Consider the following 25716-nt stretch of genomic DNA (forward strand, 5'->3'; position numbering starts at 1 on the left):
GAAAATAGAACTTTATTTTTACCGTAGGAATTAGACTCTGTCACAGAATAAGGACACCACGGGACTCTCTCGGTTCATTTAATACAAATGAATAAAGATATTCTGCAGAGGGACCGCCTCTGCTCCGTCTGCAGACTCGCTGCCCTGTGGCCACCTCGTCCCGCAGTGCCCGCCCTTCACACCCAGCCCACGGCCGCTTTCTCCTCTCCATGAAGGCGCTGCAGCCCCACACCGGCCTGTGAACATCAGTAGGTGCAACAGCTCCATTCCCACCCCTTTCCCAGGACCAGTCCTCGGACTGAACTTCAACTTGTAAATGATCCCTTTCTGAGAAGAAGGACTCGGGTTCCCACAGAAGCCTCTTAGCCAGAACTGCTGAACACCAAGCATCAGTGAGCTCTCAGGAAGCAGACCCCTGCCCACGGCAGGTCGAGCAGGGCAAAGAACAGCACAACATCAAGTGTCCTGTACGTCTTGTAGATTGTTCCTTATTTCAAAAATAAAACTCCTATGTAAATTGAACCTGTTTGCAACAGGCCAAATGTGTGATTCTGCACGCAACAGATCTGTTATTGCTTGAAACGTAACCCCCAGGGCTGAGCTGCCCATGCTGGGGCACGCAGACCATCTCGAAATCACGAACCACAGCTGAGCGCCCGCCCACAACAGGGACCCGGGACCCGCACCACGCTTCCCAGGCGCCAATCAGGTCCAGGTAAGGCACGCTCTGTGCTCTGCGCTGAGGGGAGCCCTTCCCTTCCTTCCCCTCCCAACCTGCAAAGAATGGTTTTGTCCCAACAGTCACAGATGCTGCCACAGCCACTGTGTAGACATGCTCAGAACCTCCTAGCCTTCAGACTGGAAAAAAAACCCCTGCACACCCAAAAGGTGCCTGGACCACAGTCTTGGCTTCACATGCTCGCACTCCAAGAAATGCACTAGTACTCAAGATTCGAGGGTGAGCTGCAGTGAACACCAGCAGGGAAGATGCTGGTCCTTACAGACAGTACGACACTTTTCTATGCACCCCCTTTTCATTAATCCACATTTTAAAAAAGTATTTCCTGACAGTATTTCTAAATGTGACTATTTGTAACATACAACAAATGAAAAATATGACTAGACTGCAAGGAAAAAAACCTGCTTGTGAAACAAAGTACTGAAACAAAGTCATGTGCTCCTTGTTGGGGACAAGGGGACCGAGAGGGGCCCGGAGACATCCAGCTGTAGCCCTCCACCTGCGCAACAAGGCCCCAGATCTTCAGGAGGAGCGTCACTGGCTCTAGTCACAGAGCTGGCATGTGCCCTCACCACTCCCACTCCCGCTTCAGGAAGTGCTGGGTGCACAGGCGCGGCAGCTGGAGAGGTAGTGGTGACAGCGCGTCTGTTCCCCAAGGCTCTCGCAGGACGCCCCAACTGCGCCTGGCTGCCATCATCCTACAGAAGCCTGCATTTCAGAAGAGAAGCCCGCCTGGGGTGGGGAAGGTACAAAAAACACAGATGCTGTGGTTCTGCAAGCTCGCCTTTTTTGGTACCAGCACAGAGTGTCCCGGTCACTGAGTGTCCCAGAGGAAACCCCGCGGACCACCTGTGGTGCGTCTGCGCGCGGCTGTGCACGGGCGCGGGAGGCTCAGAGCCCCAGCGACTTCTGCACAATCTGCTTGGCGACCTTGTAGAACTGCTCCCGGTCGTCCCGCCACATCTTGGAGGCGTCCACGTTGGCACCACTCTCATCGTTGGGCTCTGAAAGAGGAAGAATCTCCAGGTGAAAGGGGCTCGGCAAGGAAGGGCCTGGCACGACCTCCCACGTCCCGTAATGGCATAGGCCATCTCCCCACGGAGGTGACCAGGGAGACCAGAAGCTGTGGGAGGTTGTCAGTTCTCTGGGGAGAAGAGCCCCTCCTGAGGGGCCAGGCTGAAAAGTGGTGCAAGCCACCCTCGGGCTCCTCCACCCAGAGCAACAGCTTCACTCTGTAACACCAGCTGGCAGGCCGAGCAGCTGCAGGGCCAAGCCTCTCCATTCCAGGGAAGCATTCCCCCTACAACCAGGGTTTCAGGTCACTCCTCCCTCAGCTCCTCTGAGCCCCCATGTCCCGCCTACAGGATTCCCTCCAAGCTGCGTCCCCTCCAGCCTCCTCCAGAGACAGCCCCGCACCTCCCCTCCATGGCCAGGCCTTGGAGAGCCCCCGTCAAGGGTGGACACTCACACTCAAACTCTGCTCTTCCCCAAATCCTGCTCCCTCTGGACTCCCGCCCCAAAGACAGCAGCCCTCCCCCGCCGTCAGTGCAGGAGCAGGAGACCCCTCACACCAGGTCCTGAGCCTCAAGGGTCTCCCCAGCCTCGCCTTCCTCTCTGCTGGGACCCTCCCCACCTGCTTCAACTGCGTGGGCTGCAAGGACGACTCCTCTTGGGCACTGCCGTATGGTCCAACAGCCCCATGAGTGTCAGGCTCCGAGAGAGCGCTTGTCCACAGGGCATCCCCCCCGCCGCAGCTGGGCTGCAGCCACACCCAGTCCTGGCAGTGCAACCATGGGGCTCAGCTCAGTGGCTCACCCCCAGTGCCCCATCCCCTGTTACCTTGTTAACTCCTCTGTGTTCTAATCTCACCTCAGGGAGAGGCCCAAGTGCCCCTGTGTCCTCACCTCAGATTGACTGCTGTGGCTGCACCATTGGTGGGTGTGAAAGTGCCCTAGATTGTGGGCCTTGAGGCTGGGGTCAGTGCCTCCTGAGCTTTACACCCAGGACACGGTGTCTGTAATACAGCGGACTCCCAGGTCAGTGCACAGCTAACCAGCGCCCATGACACAGCAGACAAACACAAGATCATCTTTACATCCACAGTTATGAAAAGTAAGCTTACGCTTGGAGAAGAGTATGAGATTAACACTAAATAAAAAAGCAGAGAAGAATATAAATCAACTACTCAGGGAGCAGGTTCATGACACTGTACAGGAGGCAGTGATCAAAACCATCCCCCAGAAGAAAGGCAAAAAGGAAGCCTTACAAATAGCTGGGAAAAGGAGAGAAGTGAAAGGCAAAGGAGAAAAGGAAAGATATACCCATCTGAATGCAGAGTTCCAAAGAGTAACAAGGAGAGATAAGAAAGCCCTTCTAAGTGAACAATGTAAAGTAATAGAAGAAAACAACAGAATGGGAAAGACTAGAGATCTCGTCAAGAAAATCAGATTCCAAGGGAACATTTCATGCAAAGACGGGCACAATAAAGGACAGAAGTGGTATGAACCTAACAGAAGCAGAAGATATAAGAAGACGTGGCAAGAATACACAGAAGAACTATACAAAAAGATCTTCATGACCCAGATAATCACAAGGGTATGATCCCTCACCTAAAGCTAGACATCTTGGAGTGTGAAGTCAAGTGGACCTTAGGAAGCATCACTATGACAAAGCTAGAGGAGGTGATGAAATTCCAGCTGAGCTATTTCAAATCTTAGTGTTGCACTCAATATGCCTGCAAATACGGAAAACTCAGCAGTGGCCCCATGACTGGAAAAGATCAGTTTTCATTCCAATCCCAAAGAAGGACAAAGCCAAAGAATGTTCAGACTACCACACAACTGCTCTCATTTCACATGCTAACAAAGTAATGCTCAAAATTCTCCAAGCCAGGCTTTAACAGTACATGAACCAAGAACTTCCAGATGTTCAAGCTGGATTTACCAATGGCAGATGAACCAGAGATCAAATTGCCAACATCCACAGTATCATAGAAAAAGCAAGAGAATTCTAGAAAAACTTCACTGACTATGTTAAAGCCTTTGATTGTATGGATCACAACAAACTGGAAAATTCTTAAAGAGATGGGAATACCACGCCACCTTACCTGCCTCCTGAGAAATCTATATGCAGGTCAAGAAGCAACAGTTAGAACCGGACATGGAACAATGGACTGGTTCCAAATTGGGAAAGGAGTACGTCAAGGCTGTATATTGTCACCCTGCTTATTTAATTTATATGCAGAATACATCATGCAAAATGCCAGGCTGGATGAAGCACAACCTGGAATCAAGACTGCCGGGAGAAATATCAATAACCTCAGATATGCAGATGACACCACCCTTATGGCAGAAAGTGAAGAAAAACTAAAGAGCCTCTTGATGAAAGTGTAAGAGGAGAATGAAAAAGCTGACTTAAAACTCAACATTCAAAAAACTAAGATCATGGCATCTGGTTCCATCACTTCATGGCAAATAGATGGGGAAAAATTAGAAACAGTGACAGACTTTATTTTCTTGGGCTCCAAAATCACTGCAGATGGGGACTGCATCCACGAAACTAAAAGATACTTGCTCCTTGGATGAAAAGCTGTGAAAAACCTACACAGTGTATTAAAAAGTAGGGACAGTACTTTACCAACAAAGGTCCATATAGTCAAAGCTATGGTTTCTCTAGTAATCATGTATGGATATGAGAGTTGAACCATAAAGAAGGCTGAATGCCGAAGAATTGATGCTTTTGAGCTGTGATACTGGAGAAGACTCTTGAGAGTCCCCTGGACTGCAAGGAGATCCAATCAGTCAATCCTAAAGGAAATCAATCCTGAATATTCATTAGAAGGATTAATGCTGAAGCTGAAGCCCTAATACTTTGGCCACCTGACACAAAGAGTTGACACATTAGAGAAGACCCTGATGCTGGGAAAGATTGAGAACAGGAGAAGGGGACGAAAGAGGATGAGATGGTCGGATGGCATCATAGACTCAATGGACATGAGTCTGAGCAAGCTCCGGGAGCTGGTGATGGACAGGGCAGCCTGGCGTGCTGCAGTCCATGGGGTTGGAAAGAGTCGGACACGACTAAGCGACTGAACACCACCACTCAGGGGGGACCATTGAGTTGCAAGACAAGGGTTAGTGAAGAAAGAGAAGCAGGCCCCAGCGTCAGTCTCTTCTCTGGGCCAGAACTGCTCTTGTCGTGGGGCGGCGGGGCGGCGTTACCTGCCAGCATGCTCACCACCGACAGGAGGATCTTCTCCACGCTCTGCACGGGGCTCCAGCGCTCGGCGCTGCTCTCGTAGCCCATGGGGTCATCGCCGGGAGCGTGCAGGATGGAAATGCAGACTCTGCCGTCCGGGTAGACTGCGGGGCAGGACACACACGGTGAGCCGAGGAAACGCTGGTGACAGGGCACCCGGTCGGACCATGGAAAAGAGGCACGAGCAGTGGGCACTGAAGGGGGCAGTCTGCATGACGACACAACCATGGCCTGGGCGCCACACTAACATCCACGCACCACCCACAGGCCCAACGGGCTCCCAGGGCACCGCTCAATCTCGGACAGGGTGTTGGGCTGGTCTGCAGAGCCCTAAGTCCCCATGGGGTGGCTCCATTTTCAGGTGGATTTTACAGGTATTATATCCAAGGGAATAAATGAAAGGCCATCTGGTTGTCAGATATTCTACCCATGTGTCTCACGTAGTTAGGATCTTCACAACACTCTCATAACGAGCTTCTCAGATACTCCTCATTCTGCCATTAAACCCCTGAACTGGACTGTGTAAAACACTGGTCCCTGTGACTAGGAAAAAGGCTACAGGAATTACTTAACTATCCAGAAAAAGACAGGTACTGAGATTTCTCCTGGTAACAGGAAAAATGTTATTCTAACAGAAAAATGACCACCTGAATTCTCTGGAAATCAGCTGTGCTTGAATTGAAATGCATCTTCCATCAACAGCACCAACTAGACCCTCGAGACAGACCTGCCATTTTCCTTTCACAACTCTCAGATAAATCGGTACATGCTCAGATACCCAGGGATCACGTGTCAACCTGTAAGGCTATTAAGTGATAACAGTAACAGGCAGTTTTAAATATACTGGCTGACTTCACCCCTACCATCTCATGACCCTCTAGCAGAGGGAGAGGCTCTAAATAGCCTTTCCTCCACACCTCGCCCCTGCACCCCAACATCCAGTTCCAGCAGATGCTGCGCTCTCACTGAAGGGTTAGAAGACCACGTGCCATCTGTCCTGGACAATGGGATGTCCGTGTGAGGTCCACACGCACGGGACCCAGGCACCCAGGACACTTTGAACAGCTCTCCCTGCCATGTCCAGTTTTCAACTTGAGCGTCACTTCCTCAGAGCAGTAGTACCATGTGATGGCACTGCTGCCCCCAGAAAGATCAGAAAGCATCTGTGTCCCGGCCCCCACCCCACTGCAGCCACCAGTGTGACCTCCTGAAACCCACCCCACCCCCAGGGCTTCGTCACCAGCGCCCACACCTGGTGCCAGGCTGGCAGTCTCTCTCCTCCAGCCACAGCAAAGCCCCAGCCTGTGCATGCACTCTGCCCTCCACACTGCACACCGTGGCCCTTCCGAGACCACGCTGGTCATGCCAGCCTCTCTACCCCCTCACACCCTCTCCCAGCCCCTCAGCGGACCTCCACTGCTCCTCAGACAAACATCAGAATCCTTAACGTTGACTAAGAGGCCTGCCCTGGTTTGCCCCCCTACTCCCAACACAGGGCCTCTGCACAGGCCAGATCCCCTCCCTGCCCCACACAGACCCTGGCCACCCTTGCTGCTCCTCCCACGGGAGGGGGGCTCCACACCCATCTTGCAGGTGCCCTCCTGGCCCCCATGGGGTTTCTTACCTGTACAGTCCCATAATCAGCACCCATCGCTGCCCTCAGATGGGAGCTCCTGGCATCAAGCCCCCACCTCTGATAATCTGCTCACTGCTGCACCCCACCAACCCACAGTGAATTTGCTGGGTTACCTTCTGTAAGTGTTTACGACTGACCAACTTTCATGATACTGTCAAACAGTTCTCTCAAAAATAACAAAATAAAAGTGACACACATACTCACTTGCAGTAAGGCTAAATTTTAAAACTGTTTGAACTGATTATCTGAACATCAAATATAATAGTATCAGACTATTAGCACCCACATAACTCAACAACTTTATTAGCCATATTCACCTTTAAACTATATCACAGGTGTCATTTTAAAGAATGTATTTATCTTCAATGTAATCTTATTTTTAGTTACACACAATTGTCTTCACAGCTGCATTTTACTGTTAATCACCTTGAACTTGCTGACTTCTTCAATTGCCTCTACCAACCATAGTGAATGTATAAATGCTATATTATGGGAAATTCCAAGCACACAGCAGAAGCGCGGCACACAATGCACGCCCACCTGCACACACCTCCAGGGGTCCCTGGAGCCAGCACACTACTTCAGAAGCACTTACTGTTGGGGTGAAACATCTCGCAGGTAAATCTCATCTTTGGGGGACTTAATGGGTAATCAAGTGGGAAACTCAGGATGGCAGGAAACACCCCAAACTCAAAACAGGTGTCTTCTGGGCCCCTGGAAGATATAAAAAGAGAAACAGAACTTCCAGATAGATTTTCTTCAATGTCTATCACATTTTAGACATAAGTACAGGACACTTCTACTGCTTTACAAATAAATGCACGGGAAAAGATTATCTAAATAACACGATGAATTGGCTCTGGGTGCAAAGCACTATGTCACCGTCCCCTTCCAATCTGGTTTAAACCATGCAGGGCAGGCCAGGCAGAGTTTCACATTAACAAGGTTGAGAGTGAGGCTGCAGCACCTGCCAGAGGAGCGGAACCAGAGAAGAGAGCCGGAGCCAGTGGTGCAGAAGCCCAGGATCCTGTCTGTCTGTGCAGTACAACTACACGCTACGATAAAGACACACACCAAGGAACATGTTGCAGCAAGGCTCCGCTGTACTGAAGGAACAAGCGGTCACCAGCTGTTGTCTCAAAGGCTAGCTGCAGCTTCTGAAAGTGCCTGAGAAGGGACTCTGACCTCCAAGGAGCAGCCCCAGAGCACACAGGGATGGCTGACCGACGAGACTCAAGTGCTCATGTGCGAGCTGCAAGTGCTGACCTGCAGGCCTGGGCTCGCACGACATCCTGGGCTGACAGTCACCTAAGTCCTCACTGTCACCAGGCACGTGCCTGCCTGCCTGGGTTCACGTCCTCCTCATGTGGAAAGGGGCAGAAACGGGCCAAACCACTTTCAAAGTCCCGTCAAATTTTAAAAACACTGTTCTGAACAACAGACAAGATGGAAGGTCAGCAGAGAGAGAGAAGAACCCACAGTGTGACAGGGAGGAACCTTCTACCTCCACAGATACAAATGTCTCATGAAACAGGCCCAACACTTAGACCAGCTTTCCTAAGCAAACGTTCATAAGGAGGCAGAACTGACGAATAACAGCTACAGAACTGACACAGGGCAACACGGTGGGAAGAGCAGTCAGTCCAACAGGGAGGAAGAATCCTGTTCTCTCCTCAGGAGCGGAGAGGGCTTGAGGCCAGTGTAACACGCGAGCCCTGCAGACGGCAAGGGGACAGGGCGCCTGCGCCACAGCAGAAGTTCCCTCTGCAGAGACACTTGACTTCTGCCTGGTGAAGACGCCCAGCGCAGGCAGCAGAGCTGGCACTGCGTCATTGCTGGGGGGGCAGGTGGAAAATGTTCAAAGTGAGATCAAGACAACAAGTGTTTGGTGGAGCCATTTCTTCTCAATGGAAGACACATACGAGGATTCTGAAAACTGTGTCCCTGCTACTCTGGGGGAGACCAGAGGGAAAAGTTGGTCAGTGTGGAACATGAATGTCCAACACAGCGGTGCCAGAGTCTGGGACAGGACGGCCACACAGGGGGCGAGTGTGGGGGGCTCCCTGACAGCTGCCCCAAGCCTTCCCCTCTGAAGGGGTCTGCACCCCGCCCCCTTCTCCAGTTGACAGCTCACAGCAGAGGATGAACACCACTGCGGGGCTCCCCACGTATCCCCCCAGGGGAGGTGCCAAGAAGGAGGGCTGTGGCCTCGGCCAGGGTACCCCCACCTCGGGCCGGGTCCCAGACCGGGCGGCTGAGGGGGCGCGGCGCAGAGCACAGCCTAGGCGGCTGACCCAGGAGCCTGCAGAGCAGGCCACAGGCATGCCAGGAAGGCTCGCAGCGCCTCACTGTCCCTGGCAGCTCCGAGCCAGAAAAGAAAAGAATGTCTAGGTAGGTCGTGTTTTTGGACTGAGCCAACTGGTATTTGCTCAAGACTTTGATAACAGGTCTTTGTTTCTCATAACAGGGCTTTCTTTAAAATAAAACAAAACCCACTGCATTGTCCGCAGCTTCAGAAGCAAGATCAAACATTTCCTAAAATGCTCCCACATCTGAAATATCAAAGCTCCTTTCAAATGCTCTGGTTTGCTACTGGTTAAAATGGGGGCTTCCTCTCTCCCAGGACACCCGGCGCCTTGGCCCAGCACACAGGTGTGCCCACGTGCACGGTGGCACGCCTGCTGACTTCACGGAAAATGCTATCGAGTAAATTCCTGAACTAAGATGGGAGACATAATTAGTGTTGTTTTTGGACAGCTTTCTTGCCACACTCTAGGACAGCCTCGCTCCTCCTCCACTAAAGAGGGCCTCATCTCAAAACCAAATTTATCTGAGGCAAACTCAAATTCTTCAAAGTCTAGAGTTATTTTCTACTGTAATTGATTAAAATGATGGCCTCAATTACTGCAGAGCTCTGAGAGACATATTTTATTTCCTTTCTGAGCCCAGCATTCAGAGCAAAGCAGAATGGCCTTGGTCTCCTCCGTAAAGGCAGCAGTCCATTCTGCTCTCCCGGCCGAGCGAGAGGCTGGGGCCAGCACCGTGAGCGCAGCACCCACGTCCCTGCCCAACCAGGCCCAGCAAGGCTTGGTCCTCTTGTAGGACAGTGGCTGCAGTCACTTGTGGAGCCAATAAACACTGGAGACACCCGGGGTTAATCTTCCGTCTCACCCTCAAGTGAAGAAGTGTGCTTTGCTTCTCATCTCTAAAACTGTAACACAAGAGCTAACACAAGAAGCCCACGGCTGCATTCCGAAGGCGACGGGGAGGCCAGGGCGCTCCACCGTGGAACCTGGGTGTGTCTGGGCTCAGTGAGCCATCTGCCCGCCAGGCATGTTCCAGGACCGCAGCCTGCCCGCCACGCCAGCTGCAGCAGGTGTGGAAGAAGCTGGTTTTATGCTGTTCTCTTTTTCAAGTTTGTCACAGCACACAGACAAGATGTCCCAAATGTACATGCAAGGCTTGAACTAATGGAGAGGCTGTAAACCCGTTCACTAGCACACCCTTGAACTGGATCACCTAGGAACAATTACTCTCCAAAGCCAGGACCATAAAAAGCATAAAAAAGCATATGAAAGCATAAAAAAGGGCACACGGCTTCACTGACACCCTCAGTCAGGGGAGCACACCGCCCTTGCTCACACACTGCAGAACCATGCAGAGCACCCAGCTGGCGGGCGGGTGGGCAGCTGTGAGGGGTGTGAGAGCAGGGGCACTACCTCCTTCCTGCACCCTTGGCCCTGCTCTCAGTCAAAACTTCATGCCAAAGCCCCTGCCTCCCCTGCCCACATGGGCTGCATGCACAGCCCCCAGGAACCAGGACTCCAGCTCTGGGGTGCCCTGCTGTGCTTCAAGGCCCCCAGGTGCTCACTGAAGGAGCGCTTGCTGCATGGGGGCCACCTGGCCAGCAACAGGGCTGCAGAAGCTGCCAGGAAGGTCCTGAGGACAGGACTCACATCTGCAGGACAGACAGGCCAGGCCACAGCAAGCTGTCGTCCCGGGGGCCAGTGGGAGCCTGGCGGTCTTAGCTGGACCAAGTGTCTACAACCACCTGGGACCAGCCCTCCTCAGCACTGTCTCTGGGATGGACCCAGACAGCCGTGTGCCTCTGTTGTTGTGTTCTCAGGACCCCAGGGATCCTGACGTAGAGAACCAGTGCCGGTCACTCTGAGGAAGAAAAGCACCGGGCTTCCATTTCAGGAAAGCACAGCAGTAACAAGTACAGTTTCCTTCCATGTAATTATTTTCATGATTAACTCTCTCTAAAAGTAGCCTATAGTTATCCCCTAATTTTTGCCTGTAATAGAAATTTCTGAAAACTTTACATCAAATATATTTGAACTATATTTAAAGCTCACAAAATAAGTCCATCAATTAGAAGAATGTCATAGTGAATGCTGACAAAGGACAATAGCATCGACAACATAAACTCTGACTCTAGAGCAAACAGGTATGTTAGAAAACACGGAAACACAGCAGCATATAGAATAAGTGCAGATGTCTGCTCCCCTCCCTGACCCAGCTGTGAGGCAGCCACTGCGGGGTCTGGTTACCCGCCAGGCTTCCTTCCACACACATCCACTCACACCTTCACCCACAAAACGGGGTCGCTTTTCATTAACAAGTATCATGGCACCACTGAGAGGAGTTTTTAAAGACCTGAGTAAGTGGAGAGACATTCCACGTGCACAGAATGGAGCACTCAAGATGGTTAAACAGTCAACATGCCTCCAACTGATCTAAAGACTGAGCACAATCCCGATCAAATCCCAACGGCTTCTTCACAGAAGCTGACAAGCTGATCCCCAGATTCCAGTGGAAACACAGGGGCCCAGAACAGGCAAAACACCTTGGAAAAGGAGAACAGAACACTCCCCAAGTTCCAAACATACTATCAAACTGCAGTGATGGAGAACGTGCGCTCACAGAGGGTTAGACATGGGTCAACAGGACATAATTCAGAACCTTCACACCAAGGGTCAACTCATTCTGACAAAGGTCCAAAGTGATTCAATACAGGAAAGATTTTCTTTTCAACAAATGGTGCAAGACAAATGAACAGCCACATGCAAAAGAATGAAGCTGCCCCCTACCCAATGCTATACCCCCAAATTATCCAAAACAGGCCCCAAATCTAAATTTAATAGCTTTAAATATAAAGCTTCTAAAGGAAAACATAAGAGAAAATCTTTGTTACCTTGGGTTACAAGGCAACAAAAGCATAATCTATACACGGAAAAACTGCTCTGCTAAACTGCACTTTATCAGCAACAAAAATCTTTGCATTTCAAAAGACTCTCTTAAGAAACTGAAAAGAAGGGACTTCCCTGGAGATCCAGTGGTTAAACCTCCCAAAGCAGGGGGCACAGGTTTGACCCTTGGTTGGGGAACTAAGATCCCAAATCCCATATGCCACACAGCGTGGCCTAAAAAATTAAAAAATGGAAAGAAAATATGCAGACTGGGAGAAAATATCTGAAAATCATACATCTGATAAAGGACTTGCATCCAAAATATATAAAGAATTCTTAAGACTAAATAAAAGACAACCCAATTAAAACTGGGCAGAAGTTTCTAAGTTCACCAAGAAAGACATCTGAATGGCTCGTTAGCCCAGGCAAAGATACTCAGCAGCATCGGTCACCAGGGCAATGCAGACCAAACCCACACGGAGACCCACCTCACACCCACCAGGACAGCTGGCATCAGACGACACAGAGAGGATGAGGAAGTGAAGAACTGAACACTCAGCACTGAGGTGGGAACGTGAAACGGTGGCTCCGCAAGTCTACTCCTGGGCATTCAGCCCAGGGGATGGGACACCTGTCTGCACGCTTAGACCCAAAGTTCACAGCTGCACCGTCACAACAGCCGAAGAGGGAAGCAGCCAAACAGTTGCCGGCGGATGAGCAGATCCCTGCACAGTGGACAGGGAGGATAGAGCTCACAGCGACAGGCAGGAGCCGCTGCCCCAGACTGCACAGAGGAACCTTGAAGACACCACGCCCAGAAAAGGGGCCAGAAGCCCTATCCTGTGACTCCCCTTGTGGAAAAGTCCAGAAAAGCCAGCCAACAGTCAGAGAGGAGATCAGAGGGTGACGGCAGCTGAGGGTGGGAGTGGGGACTGAGTGCACAAGGGGATGAGCACCTTTCTGGAAATGCTCTAAAAATGACTGCAAAACTCTCCCTATTTAATGTACTAAAAAAGTCACCGACTTGGCACACTCGATCCAGGTAAAACTTTGCATGTAGATCCTTTCTCAACAAAGCTGCTCAATGTACCCAACCACGCCAGGGTCTCTCAACTTCAACACCACTGCCACCTCGGGCATCCTGGGCACTGTGGGGCACTCAGTACTCTCCCACCCAGGACAGGGCAAGAGCTTCCCCTGACACCCGGGGTTGTCAGCCACGGTGTCTCCAGACATAGCCCAGCATCCCGCAGGAGAGGCCGTATTCAGGGACAACACTGGTCTAGGCCCGCATTCCAACATCTGCCAGAACCATGGCTATGCTGTCAGCATCCCTCGGACCGGACGTCCGTAACTTGGGCAATGACGTTTCCACTTTTTTTTATGACTGCAGTGAATGTTGCAGTGAAAGACCTCACACACAGGTCTTTGTAACACCTCTTTTTTTCTCGGGTTTTGTTTTTGGCTACGCTGGGTCTTCGACACCGTGTGGGCTTTCTCCAGCTGCAGAGAGGGGGGCTACTCTCTAGTTGCAGTGCAGGAGCTTTTCGTCGTAGTGGCTTCTCTCGTTGAGGAGCATGGGCGCTAGGCCCGTGGGCTTCAGTAGTTGTGGCTCGAGGGCCCTACAGCACGTGGGCTCCGAGAGGTGTGGTGCAAGGGTTTAGCCGTCCCGCAGCCTATGGGATCTTTCCAGCTCGGGGATGGAACCCATGTCCCCTACACTGGCAGGCAGGGTCTCATCCACTGGACTACCAGTAAGTCCCTTGTAACACTTCTGATGAAGGACCCCCAGGTGGCGAACTGCTGGGCCAGAGGACATGCAGTACAAATCATTCACACGTGCTGTAACAGCTCAGGTTCATCTGAGCAGCCACAACACTAACGGGAGCCAGCTTTTGTACTCGTCATGAAAGCCTGGTATAGAGGCAACACCAGTGCCAGTGGCTTTGGCACTCAGCACAGGCCATGCACAGCCCAGGAAGGGCCTCGGTCCAGGAACCCTAGCCACGACCTAGAAGGGGCCTTGATCGGGGAGCCCTAGCCACGGCGGGTGTGAACCAGCTGGGACCCAAGTGTGCCGGCAGACACGGGGATGGAGTCAGCCAAGGGCCCAGCCATTCAGGAAGGGGGGCGGGTCTGCTCGTTTCACTACAGCCTCAGGGCCCTGACCTGGAGATGGGACAGCAGCCTGACCACAGCAGCTGCTTTAAGAAGCCTGAGGTAGGACAGAAACCAGGCAGCGAAATTCCAAGGATTTCACGCCTTGTCCTGACACAGAGGATAAACTACCACCCTGCATGGCAGGGCTCCTCCTGTTCTGCAAAAGCGCGTGTCCACCCCCCCCAGCACTGCCACAGCACAGCCAAGGGCCAGTGAGGTTGCACAGGCCAGAGACCCTGGAGCTGGACAAGGTGGACGTGAAGCCATTTGTTGACCAAAGTTCTGCTCCAGCGAGGCAGAGTGACTGCCCGAGACCATGAAGCTACACCTGACACACACAGCCCAGGGACCCACAGCCCTCAGCAGGACTGAGTGGAAGCCCCAGTCCTTTCCCCCTGGGCCACGGGCTCAAACTCTACCTTAAGCCAGGCCGAGAGTCACTGGAGTTCCTGTCTCCTTTAGTCAAAGAACAGGCTGTGGTGACTTAATTTGCTGGGTTTCCCATCCTAGGCCCTTCGCCTTGCTTTTTCAGGGCAGCGCTGTGGGTTACCAAGGACACGTCTGTATCCTCAGATGAGGCCCCCACATGACGGGCTCTCAGTATCTGCTGCTGGGACATCTGAACAGACGCTTTCCTCGCGGCACAGCTGAGGCCTCGTAGGTAAGCACTACAGCAAGCCCAGCAGCACCGGGCCCCAGAAACAGGCACGGGGCTTTTCAGAAGCACGAGGGGACGGGGGGAACTCTGGAAACAATCAGAGAGTAAAGAGAGGGAAGAGAAAACCCATCACCAAGGAGCAAAACTCAGTCAGCCGTCTGCCAGAACAGCAGAGTGAGACAAATCAATGGGAGGACAGTTAATTCCTTAATAGATGTTTTCAGCACATTTGTAAACGGCCTCTTGTTTGTGGAAGGATCTGGAACGGGACCAAAACCCACAATCTCAGCAGATCCCGAGGCCGGGGAATTCCACACTAACGCAAAAGCCTATTCAAACACAAAAGTGCTCTACCAAAAGTAGTTCTAATCACTTTTTTTTTTTTCTAATCACTTTTTAAGATAAGTTTTCAAAATATTGGTTTAATTTTATACTATTTACCTATAATTAGTAATACTTACTCTAACCGACTCTTAACAGTAAATCCTTTAAAAGACACACTCACTGGAAGGCTCGAGTGTCCCAGGAGGGCTTCTTGTGTGTCCTGCTAAGTGCGCCTCAGCCACAGCTTGGGAAGGCGGAAGGGCCATCAGGGGCTCACGGACCCCTGTGCACCCAGACGGCCGCCCTGGGCGGCTCAGTGCGTTACACAGAAAGAATGCATGTGCCCTGACAGATGGGAAGGATGCATTACAGACCAAGTTCACAGGATTCAATGTCCTGTTTCCCCAAAGATAAAAAGCCACAGTTGACCCGAGTGCATCAAACACAGACAAGCTGACCAGGAGACACACCCTCCAGTTTGGACCTGCTTTAGGGGGTGAAACACAGTACCTATTAGATACAAACACATACTGTGAAGTCATCCTCCTGCCCAAAGTGCTTCAACACAGGAAAGAAATTTTCGGGCATCACAGGCCCAAGCCACTGGCTATAACAAATGATGAGGCAATGCTAGGTGTGACATATTTTCTTTGGATAGTGTTACTGATGATTTTTAAAACAATTTGCTTATCAAAAAACCTCACTTTCACACCAATTTTCATGAATTAATCTAAGCTCCACAGACAACATTCAGCAGCAGTTTGTCTCTCAGACTAAACCTGATATGAGCACTGAGCAAATGCAGAGCATCTACTGATGCTAACAGTACACTTCAAACCCAAGTGCACACCTGCTCCAGCAAACCTCACATACCTCCCAGGCCTGCCCCATGAGAGCATGCCTCAATCCAACAAAACCCCACCTGAAGAAAACTTTCTAGCTAACTGAAAGGTCTTATTTTACTAACAAGAACACTGAAACAGATTATAATTTCAACTTCCTAAATTCTACCTAACCACATTTTGTTAAAAATACCACCTAAGAATGGTCAAGAATCACACACAAAGAAAACAAGAGCCTGGGTCACAGGGCCAAAGAACACTCTAGAGTCAGAAGTCCACTGTTCTTTCCAAGCAGCGACACTTAAACAGTGAAATATGATATTCGGGCAGGACCTTTCTAGAATGAAGTCAGGAACCACACCGCTCACCTTAGAACTAAGCCATGTCTCTAAGTCAGGGACAAGGGAAGGCCAGACAAGGTACGGAAAAGGAGCAGCAGCAGAGGACCTGAAGGACTGGGACGGTGGGGAGAAGGGAAAGGGGAGAAGGGGAGGGACAAGAAGGAGGGAGATGAACCCAGGCTGCACCCACAGACCTGGGGCCACACCCACACCCTGAGGAGCCCTCCCCACCGCCAGGGCCCCAGGCTCACAGGGACTCTACGAAGCCTGAGCCCACTGTGTTTGAGGCCCACTATGTTTGAAGTTTGGACCAAAGTCCAAACTTCATTATTCTGAAACTCTACAAATACAAATACTTAACTAAGCCTTTCACTGGCTTTAAGGAAACACTCGTTCCATCTGGATAAATGTTCCTGCTGTTTGTTTGTTTTCTTTTCAAACTTTTAATTTTATATTTGGGTATAACTGATTAACAGTGCGATAGTTCCAAGTGGACAGCAAGGGGACTCAGTCATACATATACATGTATCCGTTCTCTCCCAAACTCCCCTCCCGTCCAGGCCGCCACATATCACTGAGCAGAGTTCCAGTGCTACCCAGTAGGTCCCTGTTGGGTATCCATTTTAAACATAGCACTGTGTACACATCTATCCCATACTCCCTAACTATCCCTTCCCCCATCCATCTCCCCAGGCAATCATATATTTATTCTCTGAGTCTGTGCAACAGTTTCTGTTTTGTAAATTAGTTCAAGTGTTCATGCTGTTTTTTGCTTTCAGATCAGCAGACAGAGAAAAACTCAACAAAAGCGGTGCACTTGGCCTTTCTCTCTCCACTGACACCTCCAAGCAGTCACACTGCTGAACGTGATTCACAGTTCTAATTCCAGTAAAGGCTTAAAACCAAACAACACATATGATGAACTCACATGATCAATGCTTCCCATTCAAAAAAATTCTCTTCATTCATGGGGCCTGCAGGGAAAGAAGAAATTCCACAACTTTAATTCTGTAGGAAACTTTGGCAGTTAGGAGTAAATGATAAAGACTGAACTTCACAGAACCTTACCTGCCACAATTCCTTCTGGAGGATTCAGAGTTAACTCTGTAAGATAAAAAGTAAAGCCATTATGAAAAAGAATGCATATTACCTTGCATTTTAACAAAAAACTGTAAAACATATATAAAGCTATACATACATGACATGGCATACATACTAGCAAATGGAAATTCTGCTTGTCCCAAGTGAATGCCGGCTGCACTGACACTTCAGATCAAGACTGTGTGAACAGTTCTTTCTGCCGGCAAAAAGGAAACTTTCAGAACTGCCAACACTTTCACTTTACAATGAAGAAACAAACAAAAGGTGTTGTTAATGTTCCAAAATACTCCTGCTGGTTATTCTGATTAAAGCCCATAAATCAAACATGATATATTATATCCCAACTGAATGGGAATTCCTGTCATGTTGACAGTGGTCATCAAAATGATAATGCTGCAGTAAGGACCTGCAGCCTCCTGAGTCCTCTCTGGGAGAGGACCCCGCAGGGCCCCACGGCGTTCAGCACCTGCTGGTGTGGTGACCCGACCACTCTGCTCCTACTGAGCTCACTCTGAGCCAGTGAGCATGAAGCCCCAAGAAACCCTGGCGCCTTGCTGAACTCTGCGGGCCACTGAAGTCAGGGAAAGTCAGAGGTACAACTGCATGGTGGACTTGAACCACAGGGAGGATGCGTGCTGCTGAGCTGGAAAATCCCACCAGAGAAACAGGTTTCAGAAGGACGAAAATAGTCTAGTTCTGAAACATCAAGTTAAAGATGCTTACAAGTCATGTAAGTGCAGACTGTCCAGGGGGAAACTGGACCTGTGACTAGAGCCCTAAAGAGTAGTCCAGGCCGGACACATAAATCAGGGGTCCTGGACACAGGATGGCGCCTGAAAACAGGAATGGAGTAAAATTAAGTAAAATGTAAAATGTATGTGCCCACAGACTCGCTCCTGGCATAGAACATCATAACAGCCCCACGTAGGAAACAACCCAAATGTCTATCTATGATAAATGAACAAGGTATGATCCATCTATACCACGGACACTGCTCAGCCACAGACACATATTCTTGCCTGGGAAATCCCAGGGACAGAGGAGCCTGGTGGGCTACAGCCCATGGGGTTGCAAAGGAGTTAGACACGACTTAGTAACTGAACAACAATAGCCATGACCCAGAAAGTCATCTCCAGAGTGTAAATTCAGGTATGTGTGCACATGGGCACCAAGAGACACACTGAAGAATTTTTTTTTTTAACTGATCATGTCATGACTTCAAAGACTAGCTTCAGAATCTAGGTAGCAACCAGCACTCTTCTGTGCAGAGCAACTTGTAACAAATTATAACAACCATCACTATGAATCCACTTCCAGAAAAATATGAGGAAGTAGCAGGTGAGACGTCACTGGATGTGACTAAGCAGTTCTAGACAGTAACACATAGCATGCTACCAAAAGGGACAGAGAATGGACTCTGATCAAGGATAGTAACTTAAGAGTAAGAAGACCTCTCTGGAATCATTCCTTCCAATGAATACCCATGGTTGATTTCCTTTAAGGTTGACTGGTATGATCTCTGTGCTGTCCAAGGGACTCTTAAGAGTCTTCTCTAGTATTAACAACTTGAAAGCATCAATTCTTGTGTGCTCAGCCTTCTTTATGGTCCAACTCTCACATCTGTACTTGACTACTGGGAAAACCATAGCTTTGACTAGACGGACCTTTGCTGGCAAAGTGATGTCTCTGCTTTTTAATATGCTGTCTAAGTTTCTCAAAGCTTTCCTTCCAAAGAGCAAGTGTCTTTTACTTTCATGGCTGCAGTCACTGTCCACAGCGATTTTGGAGCTCAAGAAAATAAAATCTGTCACTGCTTCAACTGATTAGGGTAGATGAATCACAGAGCTAAAGAGGGGTGGGGGATATAATGTCGGTAGGAAAGGGAGCGAGGTGCCTGGGCCTGAAGGAGGAACTTGCACCCAAAAGAGCTGGCCCTTTTCCTCCTGCATGGAGTTCCCCTGGGAACTCCCCCGCAACCCTCTCAATGACACCCTCCCTTCAGGGAGGGGCAAGGCCTAAACTGCAGCTGGAGAACTGCTACCTCCGGCAGCCTGCCCACCCTTATCCTTGGTCAACAACGGCATCTACTGGTCGGCAAAGAATTACAGCAACCGAGTGAAACAGATGGAGGGACCATTACTGGAATAAGAACCCACCTGCCAATGCAGGAGACTCAGGTTCAATCCCTGGGTTAGGAAGATCCCCTGGAGAAGGAAATGGTTACCCACTCCAGTATTCTCTTGCCTGGGAAATCCCATGGACAGAGGGGCCTGGCAGGCTACAGTTCATGGGATTGCAAAGAGTTGGACACGACTTAGCGACTAAACAACCACCAATGCTGTTTACTTGTTCTGTTGTTCTGTTTTTAAAACACATACACACAACCATATTGTTTCATGTTTAATGATAAAAACAACTTCAAAAAGAGAAACAAAATCTTAATATCAAAGAAATTTGCAATGCCCATTCTTTGCCACTGATTCCTTGAGAATGATAGCTGGTTAATAAAAATATGGTTTTAAATAGTGGCTTAAAAAATAGATACCGCACAAAATAAAATATAAACTCTGACCAGCAGTCCTATTTCTTTGAATTCATCCCCCGGACACAAGGGTAAAAATAAGAAAAGACATGTGGGTAAAGTTAGTTATTTCAAGGCTTTTTATAACAGCAAACAAACAAACAAAAAAGTTGGCAACAACCCAAATGTCTATCAACAGGGGACCAGTCATATTGTGACCTCCCTACTGACGGGACACCTCTGTGTCCTCATACAGGATGCACTTCAGGATGCACTAAGCGGCACAAAACGGAGAAAAGTGCATAACTGGGGTCTTTAAAAAAGAATTAAAATTAAATGAGGTCATGGGGTGGGCCCTAATCCAATCTAACAGGTGTCCTTTTAAGGAGATTAGGGCACAGGCATGCACAGGGATGGACATGTGAGGTCAAGGGAGGAGACAGCTGTTTACATGCCCAGGAGAGAGGCTTCGGGGGAACCAGTGCTGCCACAACTGGATCTCTGATGTAAGGAAGTGATTTCCGTGGCTTAAGCTCCTCATCCTGTGGCACTTTGTTACAGTGGCCCAGGGCAACTAACACAGCACTCAAAAATTCAGAGAGCCATTTGGAAATCATCTACAAATAAACCTTGATCTTTATCCCATACCACACACAAAACCTGGACATGAATCACAGATTGAAATATAAGAGGTAACAGTATAAAGAAATCACAGGAGAAAACCTTAGTGAGCTTATGTTAGGCAACGATTTTTTAAACATAACACAGAAAGCAAGAAGTGGTTTAAAAGTCAATCAACTGGACGTCACTGAAAATTTTAAAATCCTAGGTCTCTCAAAAGCACTGTTGTGAAAACTACAAGGCAAGCCACAGGAGCTGTCATTCAAGGGACAGAGGGGAGCCAAGTGAAGGAGCGACAGAGTCCTGCCAAAGAGCCGGTGCACACAGCTCACAGCACGGCACAGTACATTTCAGGTGCAAACAGGGCAACAGCACCTGCTTCTTACAAGTTTTAAAAAGACAAGCCACCGTCTAAGTGAAAATATTTTCAAAATATCCAACAAAAGACCTGCACCAGCATTATATAAAGAACTCTGAGGATGTAATAAGGAAATAATAAACTCAATTAAAAACTGAGCAAAAGACTCAAGACATATTATCAATAAAGGTATAAGGATGGCATATAAAAACAGGAACTAAAACCATAATGAGATACCACTACACACCCAGCAGAATGACTAAAACTTTAAACCTGATCACACCAAGTGTCAGCAAGTCGGTGTGATACCCTACTGGTGGGGAGGTAAAATGGTACAACTGCTTGGGAAAACAGTTTGGCTATTTCTTTAAAAATCAAACACACATCTCACATATCACCCAGGAATTTACTCAAAAGAAACAAAAGCATATGTCCACAGAAAGACAAGGACCCAAATGGTCACAGCAGGTTTAGCTGTAACAGCCAAGAAAACCAGAAACAACCCAAAGGTGCGCTGACAGGTGAGTGCAGTAACAAGCTGTGGTGGGTCTGCCGACACAGAGGAACATCCCTCTGCAAGGACAGGAAGTGACAACTGGCCAAGGCAACAACCTGGAGGAATCGCAACATGATTACGCAGAGTGAAAGACCTCTGACAAAGAAAGTACAAACAACTAGAAGAGTGATAAAGGTGGACTGAAGGTGGATTAGTCATTGCCTGGAAGCTGGGGGTGCAGGAAAGATAGGGCCCAGAGGATTACAAATAGGCAGGAGGAGGCTGGGGAGGTGGGACAGCTGCATGTACACCAAAGTCATCAATGAACACTTACGTACACCAGCTTACTGCAGGTCAATTATACCTCAATAAAACTGTTTACAAAGGGCGGCTAGGAAAATAGACATCATAAAGGTTGAAAGACAAAGCACAAACAGGGATAAAATACTTGTAACACATAACCACTACTCAGCAGTGAAAATGGACACAGCTCTAATAAATGAATCTCAGAAACAGTGCTGAGCAAAAACTCAATTTGCAGAACACATACTGTGCAATCCTATCTCCACTAAGTATAAAACCAGGCAAAAGTGAGTAAAATGTGTAGGAGGATATTACAGGCTTCCCAGGTGGCACTAGTGTAAAGAACCCGACTGCCAATGCAGAAGACAGAAAAGATGTTGGTTCAATCCCTGGGTGGGGAAGATCCCCTGGAGGAGGAAATAGCAACCCACTCCAGTATTCTTGCCTGGAGAATCCCACAGACAGAGGAGCCTGGTGGGCTACTGTCCATTGGGTCATAAAGAGTCAGACACGTCTGAAGCGACTTGGCATGCACGCACGCAGGAGGACATTAAGTGATAAAACTATAAAGAAAAGAACAAGTCACACAAAATTCGGTGGTTGTCATTCCTGGTGGGGGTGGGAAGGAACCCACACCAGAATGCTCAGTTCCTGCTAACCTCCTTCTTAAGCTGGTGTCATTTTACTATATCATCTGAATGTATATCTTCTATATTGTTTAAAATATAACATCTTTCACAATAAAAGCTTTAAAAAGCTAAAAAGAGTTAAAGATAGGGAAGGACGACAGTAACGGGAAGGCCAGAGTGTCTGGTGTTCAGAGATGGCATTTCCAGGGGAGCGAGGCAGGGAAGGGCTGCCCATGGGGCTGAAGAGTCGTACTGGGCAGAGGGGTCGATGAGATCAGAGGCAAGAAGGGCTGGGGCACGCAGAGGCTAAGAGGTCAGAGGCTAAGAGGGCTTCTGGGCAGAGTGACCCAATCTGACTTTCTCCTGTGCTGGGAACATAGCCTGGGCCAGCGTGGAACCCCAGATAAAGGAGAAAGTCTGAAGGTGGGTCAACAGACTACACGTGGATACAGAATAACATGAATCAGCAAAGACAATCGAAGGCTTACAGCCCAAACTGGAAGAACAAGGCTGCCACCAACTGAGACAGGGAGGGCTGTGGGCAACAAGGAGCAGGGGCACAGGGGCTCGGCCTACACCCCTCAGTCTGGGGCTCCTACTCCACCGTCCTGGCTTTAACAGCGCCCCCGAGAGTCTGTGAAGGGAACCTTATCTGGAAACAGGCGCTGTGCAGATGTAACTGAGTTAAAACAAGGACACGCCGGATTAGGATGGGTCCTAACCAATGACTGGCATCTTATTAGAGGGAAGCCAGCCATGGGAAGCAATCCGTAGAAGTTGGGAGAGGCAAGGAAGGATCCTTCCTAGAGCCTTCAGAGGAATGAGGCCCGCCGACACTTTGCTGGGACTTCTAGCCTCCAGACTGTGACATAATAAATTTCTTTTGTGTTAAGCCCACTTGATTGTGATGTGTTGCTACGGGAGCCCTAAGTCCATCTATGATACCCCGAGAAAATCCCAGATGCATGAAGATAAAACATCAAGAAAAGAAGTTGGTTTAAGACACTTTGGTTCTTTCCCTGCCTCTCCTTTTTTCTGGCTGTAAGAACCTGGGCAAATCATTTTGTCTGTTACTCAATTCCCTACAAAATCTGTAAAATCAGGAGCCGAACAGACTCACACCCAAGGTCCTACCACCTTAGAGTTTCTGCAGTTCTATGACTACTCAAGTAGAAGACAGTGGGCCTAAACCCCATCCAAATCTATCTAATCCCTCGTGCACAAAAGCTGCTTCTGGGGGGATACCTTCCCAATAGATGCACCACCCTAAAATTCGGGAGGACAGCAAGCCAGGATGCTAGGGCACAAAAAGATAAGAATCACTAAGTGGAATTTTGTCATGTTCCTGAGATACAACATCAACAACAAAACCCCCATAATAAACTGTAGTCAATTTTTACAGCTGATGTGACAATGGCCACAAACTCAGTGGCTGAAAACAACACCCACTGATGACCTCACAATTTTTCTGTTAGAGGTTGGGCACCCACAGGCCAGTTGGCTCTCTGCTGATAGTCTCACAAGACTGCGACCCAAGTTCACTCAGGGGCCTGGCAGGATCTCACTCCAAGCGGCTGCAGGACCGAGGCTCCAGGTCCTCACTGCTGCCAGCGAGGGGTCATCCTCAGGTTCGAGACCACTGTGTTCCTCTGGACCTGGCCCAGCCCTGTCAGGGGGGTCCTTCTCCTGCTCTGGGTCCCCGACCTCCCCTCCTGCCTCCTCATCTGTTTGGGGGCCTCATGTGATGACTGGGTTCCACCCCGATAACCCAGGACACACTCCCCACCTTAACGTCAGCTCCTTAGTTACCAACATCTCCAAAGTCCCTCACCGCGGTGCCCAGGTCAGTGTCTGATGGGTAACCGAGCTCTTAGGGGGATACCTGTAGCACTCTGTCTGCTACACACACTCCAAAATGTTGTGCGCTTACACATTAAAATACACAAGATACATTTCTGTGATACAGCTTTGAAAATCAACTGCTATTTACATTTTATTACTACAAACTGACAATATGGTTGAAATAGTTAATGAGACTTTTTTGTAAGTACGGTAAACGGACAACATGAGAAAATACAAGCTCAGTGATGCAAAGACTGGACTGTAGCAGCCACCTAAATTCCCTGTGCAGGAGTTTTATAGTGTCTTCTACAAAAATAACACCTGCTGGCATTCTAGAACCAAGGTCAAATACACAAACAGATACAGCAACACACACTAGGATGGTAGGAGACAGCATGTGTCCCCAGACACCTGACCCCAGCCAGGTGTCCCATGAGGAGACAGAGGCAATGGCCCTCCACCCCCAATCTGTTCAGGGGGAACCGTTATCTCCCCACTCCGCCCCCAAAAGTCTTTCCTAAATATACATCCTTACTTTAGAGAACACTGGAAGGTGAGCACTATCTAAACGTTTATTTTAATAAGCCTGCACTTCCAACACTGTGGTTCCCTCCAGCCAAACACCAATACTCCCAGTGCAAGGCCATCAAGACGGTTTAGGGTGCACGCATGTTTACCCGTTCGCTTTATGACATTTGTTACTGTAGTTTATCTTAAAGTTTCTTCTGAAAGTGTCCTCAGGATAAGGACAACTTCACAGCGCACATTCTAGACAGCCAGCTGTCAGGCACCTGCCTAAGGTTCATCCTCACAGATGGGGGTGGGGGAAGGTGAGGGCGAGGGCCAGGCCAAGGTCGGACAGCTAACCGGCAGGTCTGAACTGCAAGCAGGCTGCCACCGTGTCCCAGCAAACACAAGAGCACCCGTCCCCCACTTATCACCAAGACTCCAAGGGCGCCTCCGCGGTAGACGGCAGAGGACGGTTCTCGTTTTCCCCTTTGCCTTCAGCAAACATCAGAAAATCCTGCGGGCACTAAGGACGCTGTGTCAACACCACCCGAAAGAAAGGTAGGTGGCACCGCTCAAAAACCCTTCGTTAAAGCGAAGACCCGAGTCTGATCTTTCACCTCCAGCCCATCGCAGTGCGCTCCCCACTACCCCCAGGACGCTTCCTGGACTTCTCAGGAGGCCGGCGAGACGCGCCTCCCCGACCCACGGGCGTCCGCGAGGCTAGGGCAGCGGGCCCTTTGGTTACCGCAGAGCCGGTGTCTCCAGACCAGCGCCACGCCGGCCTCTCCCAGCCAGACGTCGCGGGAGGCCCCGGGCGGCCGCGCTAACCCGTCCCGACGACGCACCGACGGAGTCCACGCCCCGCACCGGACGGCAGGCAAGGTGCAGTCTCGAACTCACGTTTGTACTCGGCCATCAGCCTCTTGAGCGCCGTCCCCGCCATCGTCCAGGCAACAGCTGCCCCGTCAGCCTTGCCTCCTCAGCGATCTTCCCTCCCGCCCGAGCCCGGGGCCACTTCCGGGTCGCCGTGGGGGTACAGGAGCCCTTCCGGGGCGTGGGGCGCGTGCGCGGTGTGCGGGGCGGCTCCGGTGTCCGGGCTCCGAGGCTCTTTGCGGGGTCAGCTCCGCCCCGGCGGATCCAGGTTCCAATAGGAAAGTTAGCAGATTTCGGAGCCCCGGGCTCCAGC

At 49.8% G+C, this 25716-nt stretch overlaps 1 protein-coding gene across 5 annotated transcripts; it reads right to left on the reverse strand.

Annotated features, from left to right (window-relative positions):
• Positions 1-25552, reverse strand: UBE2G2 (ubiquitin conjugating enzyme E2 G2). 5 transcript variants are annotated; one of them, XM_065942865.1, is made up of 7 exons: positions 25431-25546; positions 17366-17488; positions 17218-17253; positions 17078-17123; positions 7228-7346; positions 4976-5100; positions 1-1743 (listed from the first exon to the last, which is right to left on the reverse strand). In XM_065942865.1, exons 4-7 carry the CDS (start codon positions 17116-17118, stop codon positions 1438-1440), a joined length of 591 nt encoding a protein of 196 aa, XP_065798937.1. In that variant the 5' UTR covers positions 17119-17123; positions 17218-17253; positions 17366-17488; positions 25431-25546; the 3' UTR covers positions 1-1437. The 5 variants fall into 5 exon arrangements, with proteins under 5 accessions (XP_065798937.1, XP_065798934.1, XP_065798936.1 ...); XM_065942862.1 differs by having other exon boundaries at positions 17366-17446; positions 25431-25530; XM_065942864.1 differs by having other exon boundaries at positions 17348-17446; positions 25431-25530.
• Positions 25553-25716: the final 164 nt, after the last annotated feature.

This window comes from Muntiacus reevesi, chromosome 8 (assembly GCF_963930625.1).
Source record: "Muntiacus reevesi chromosome 8, mMunRee1.1, whole genome shotgun sequence".
Classification (NCBI taxonomy): Eukaryota; Metazoa; Chordata; class Mammalia; order Artiodactyla; family Cervidae; genus Muntiacus; species Muntiacus reevesi.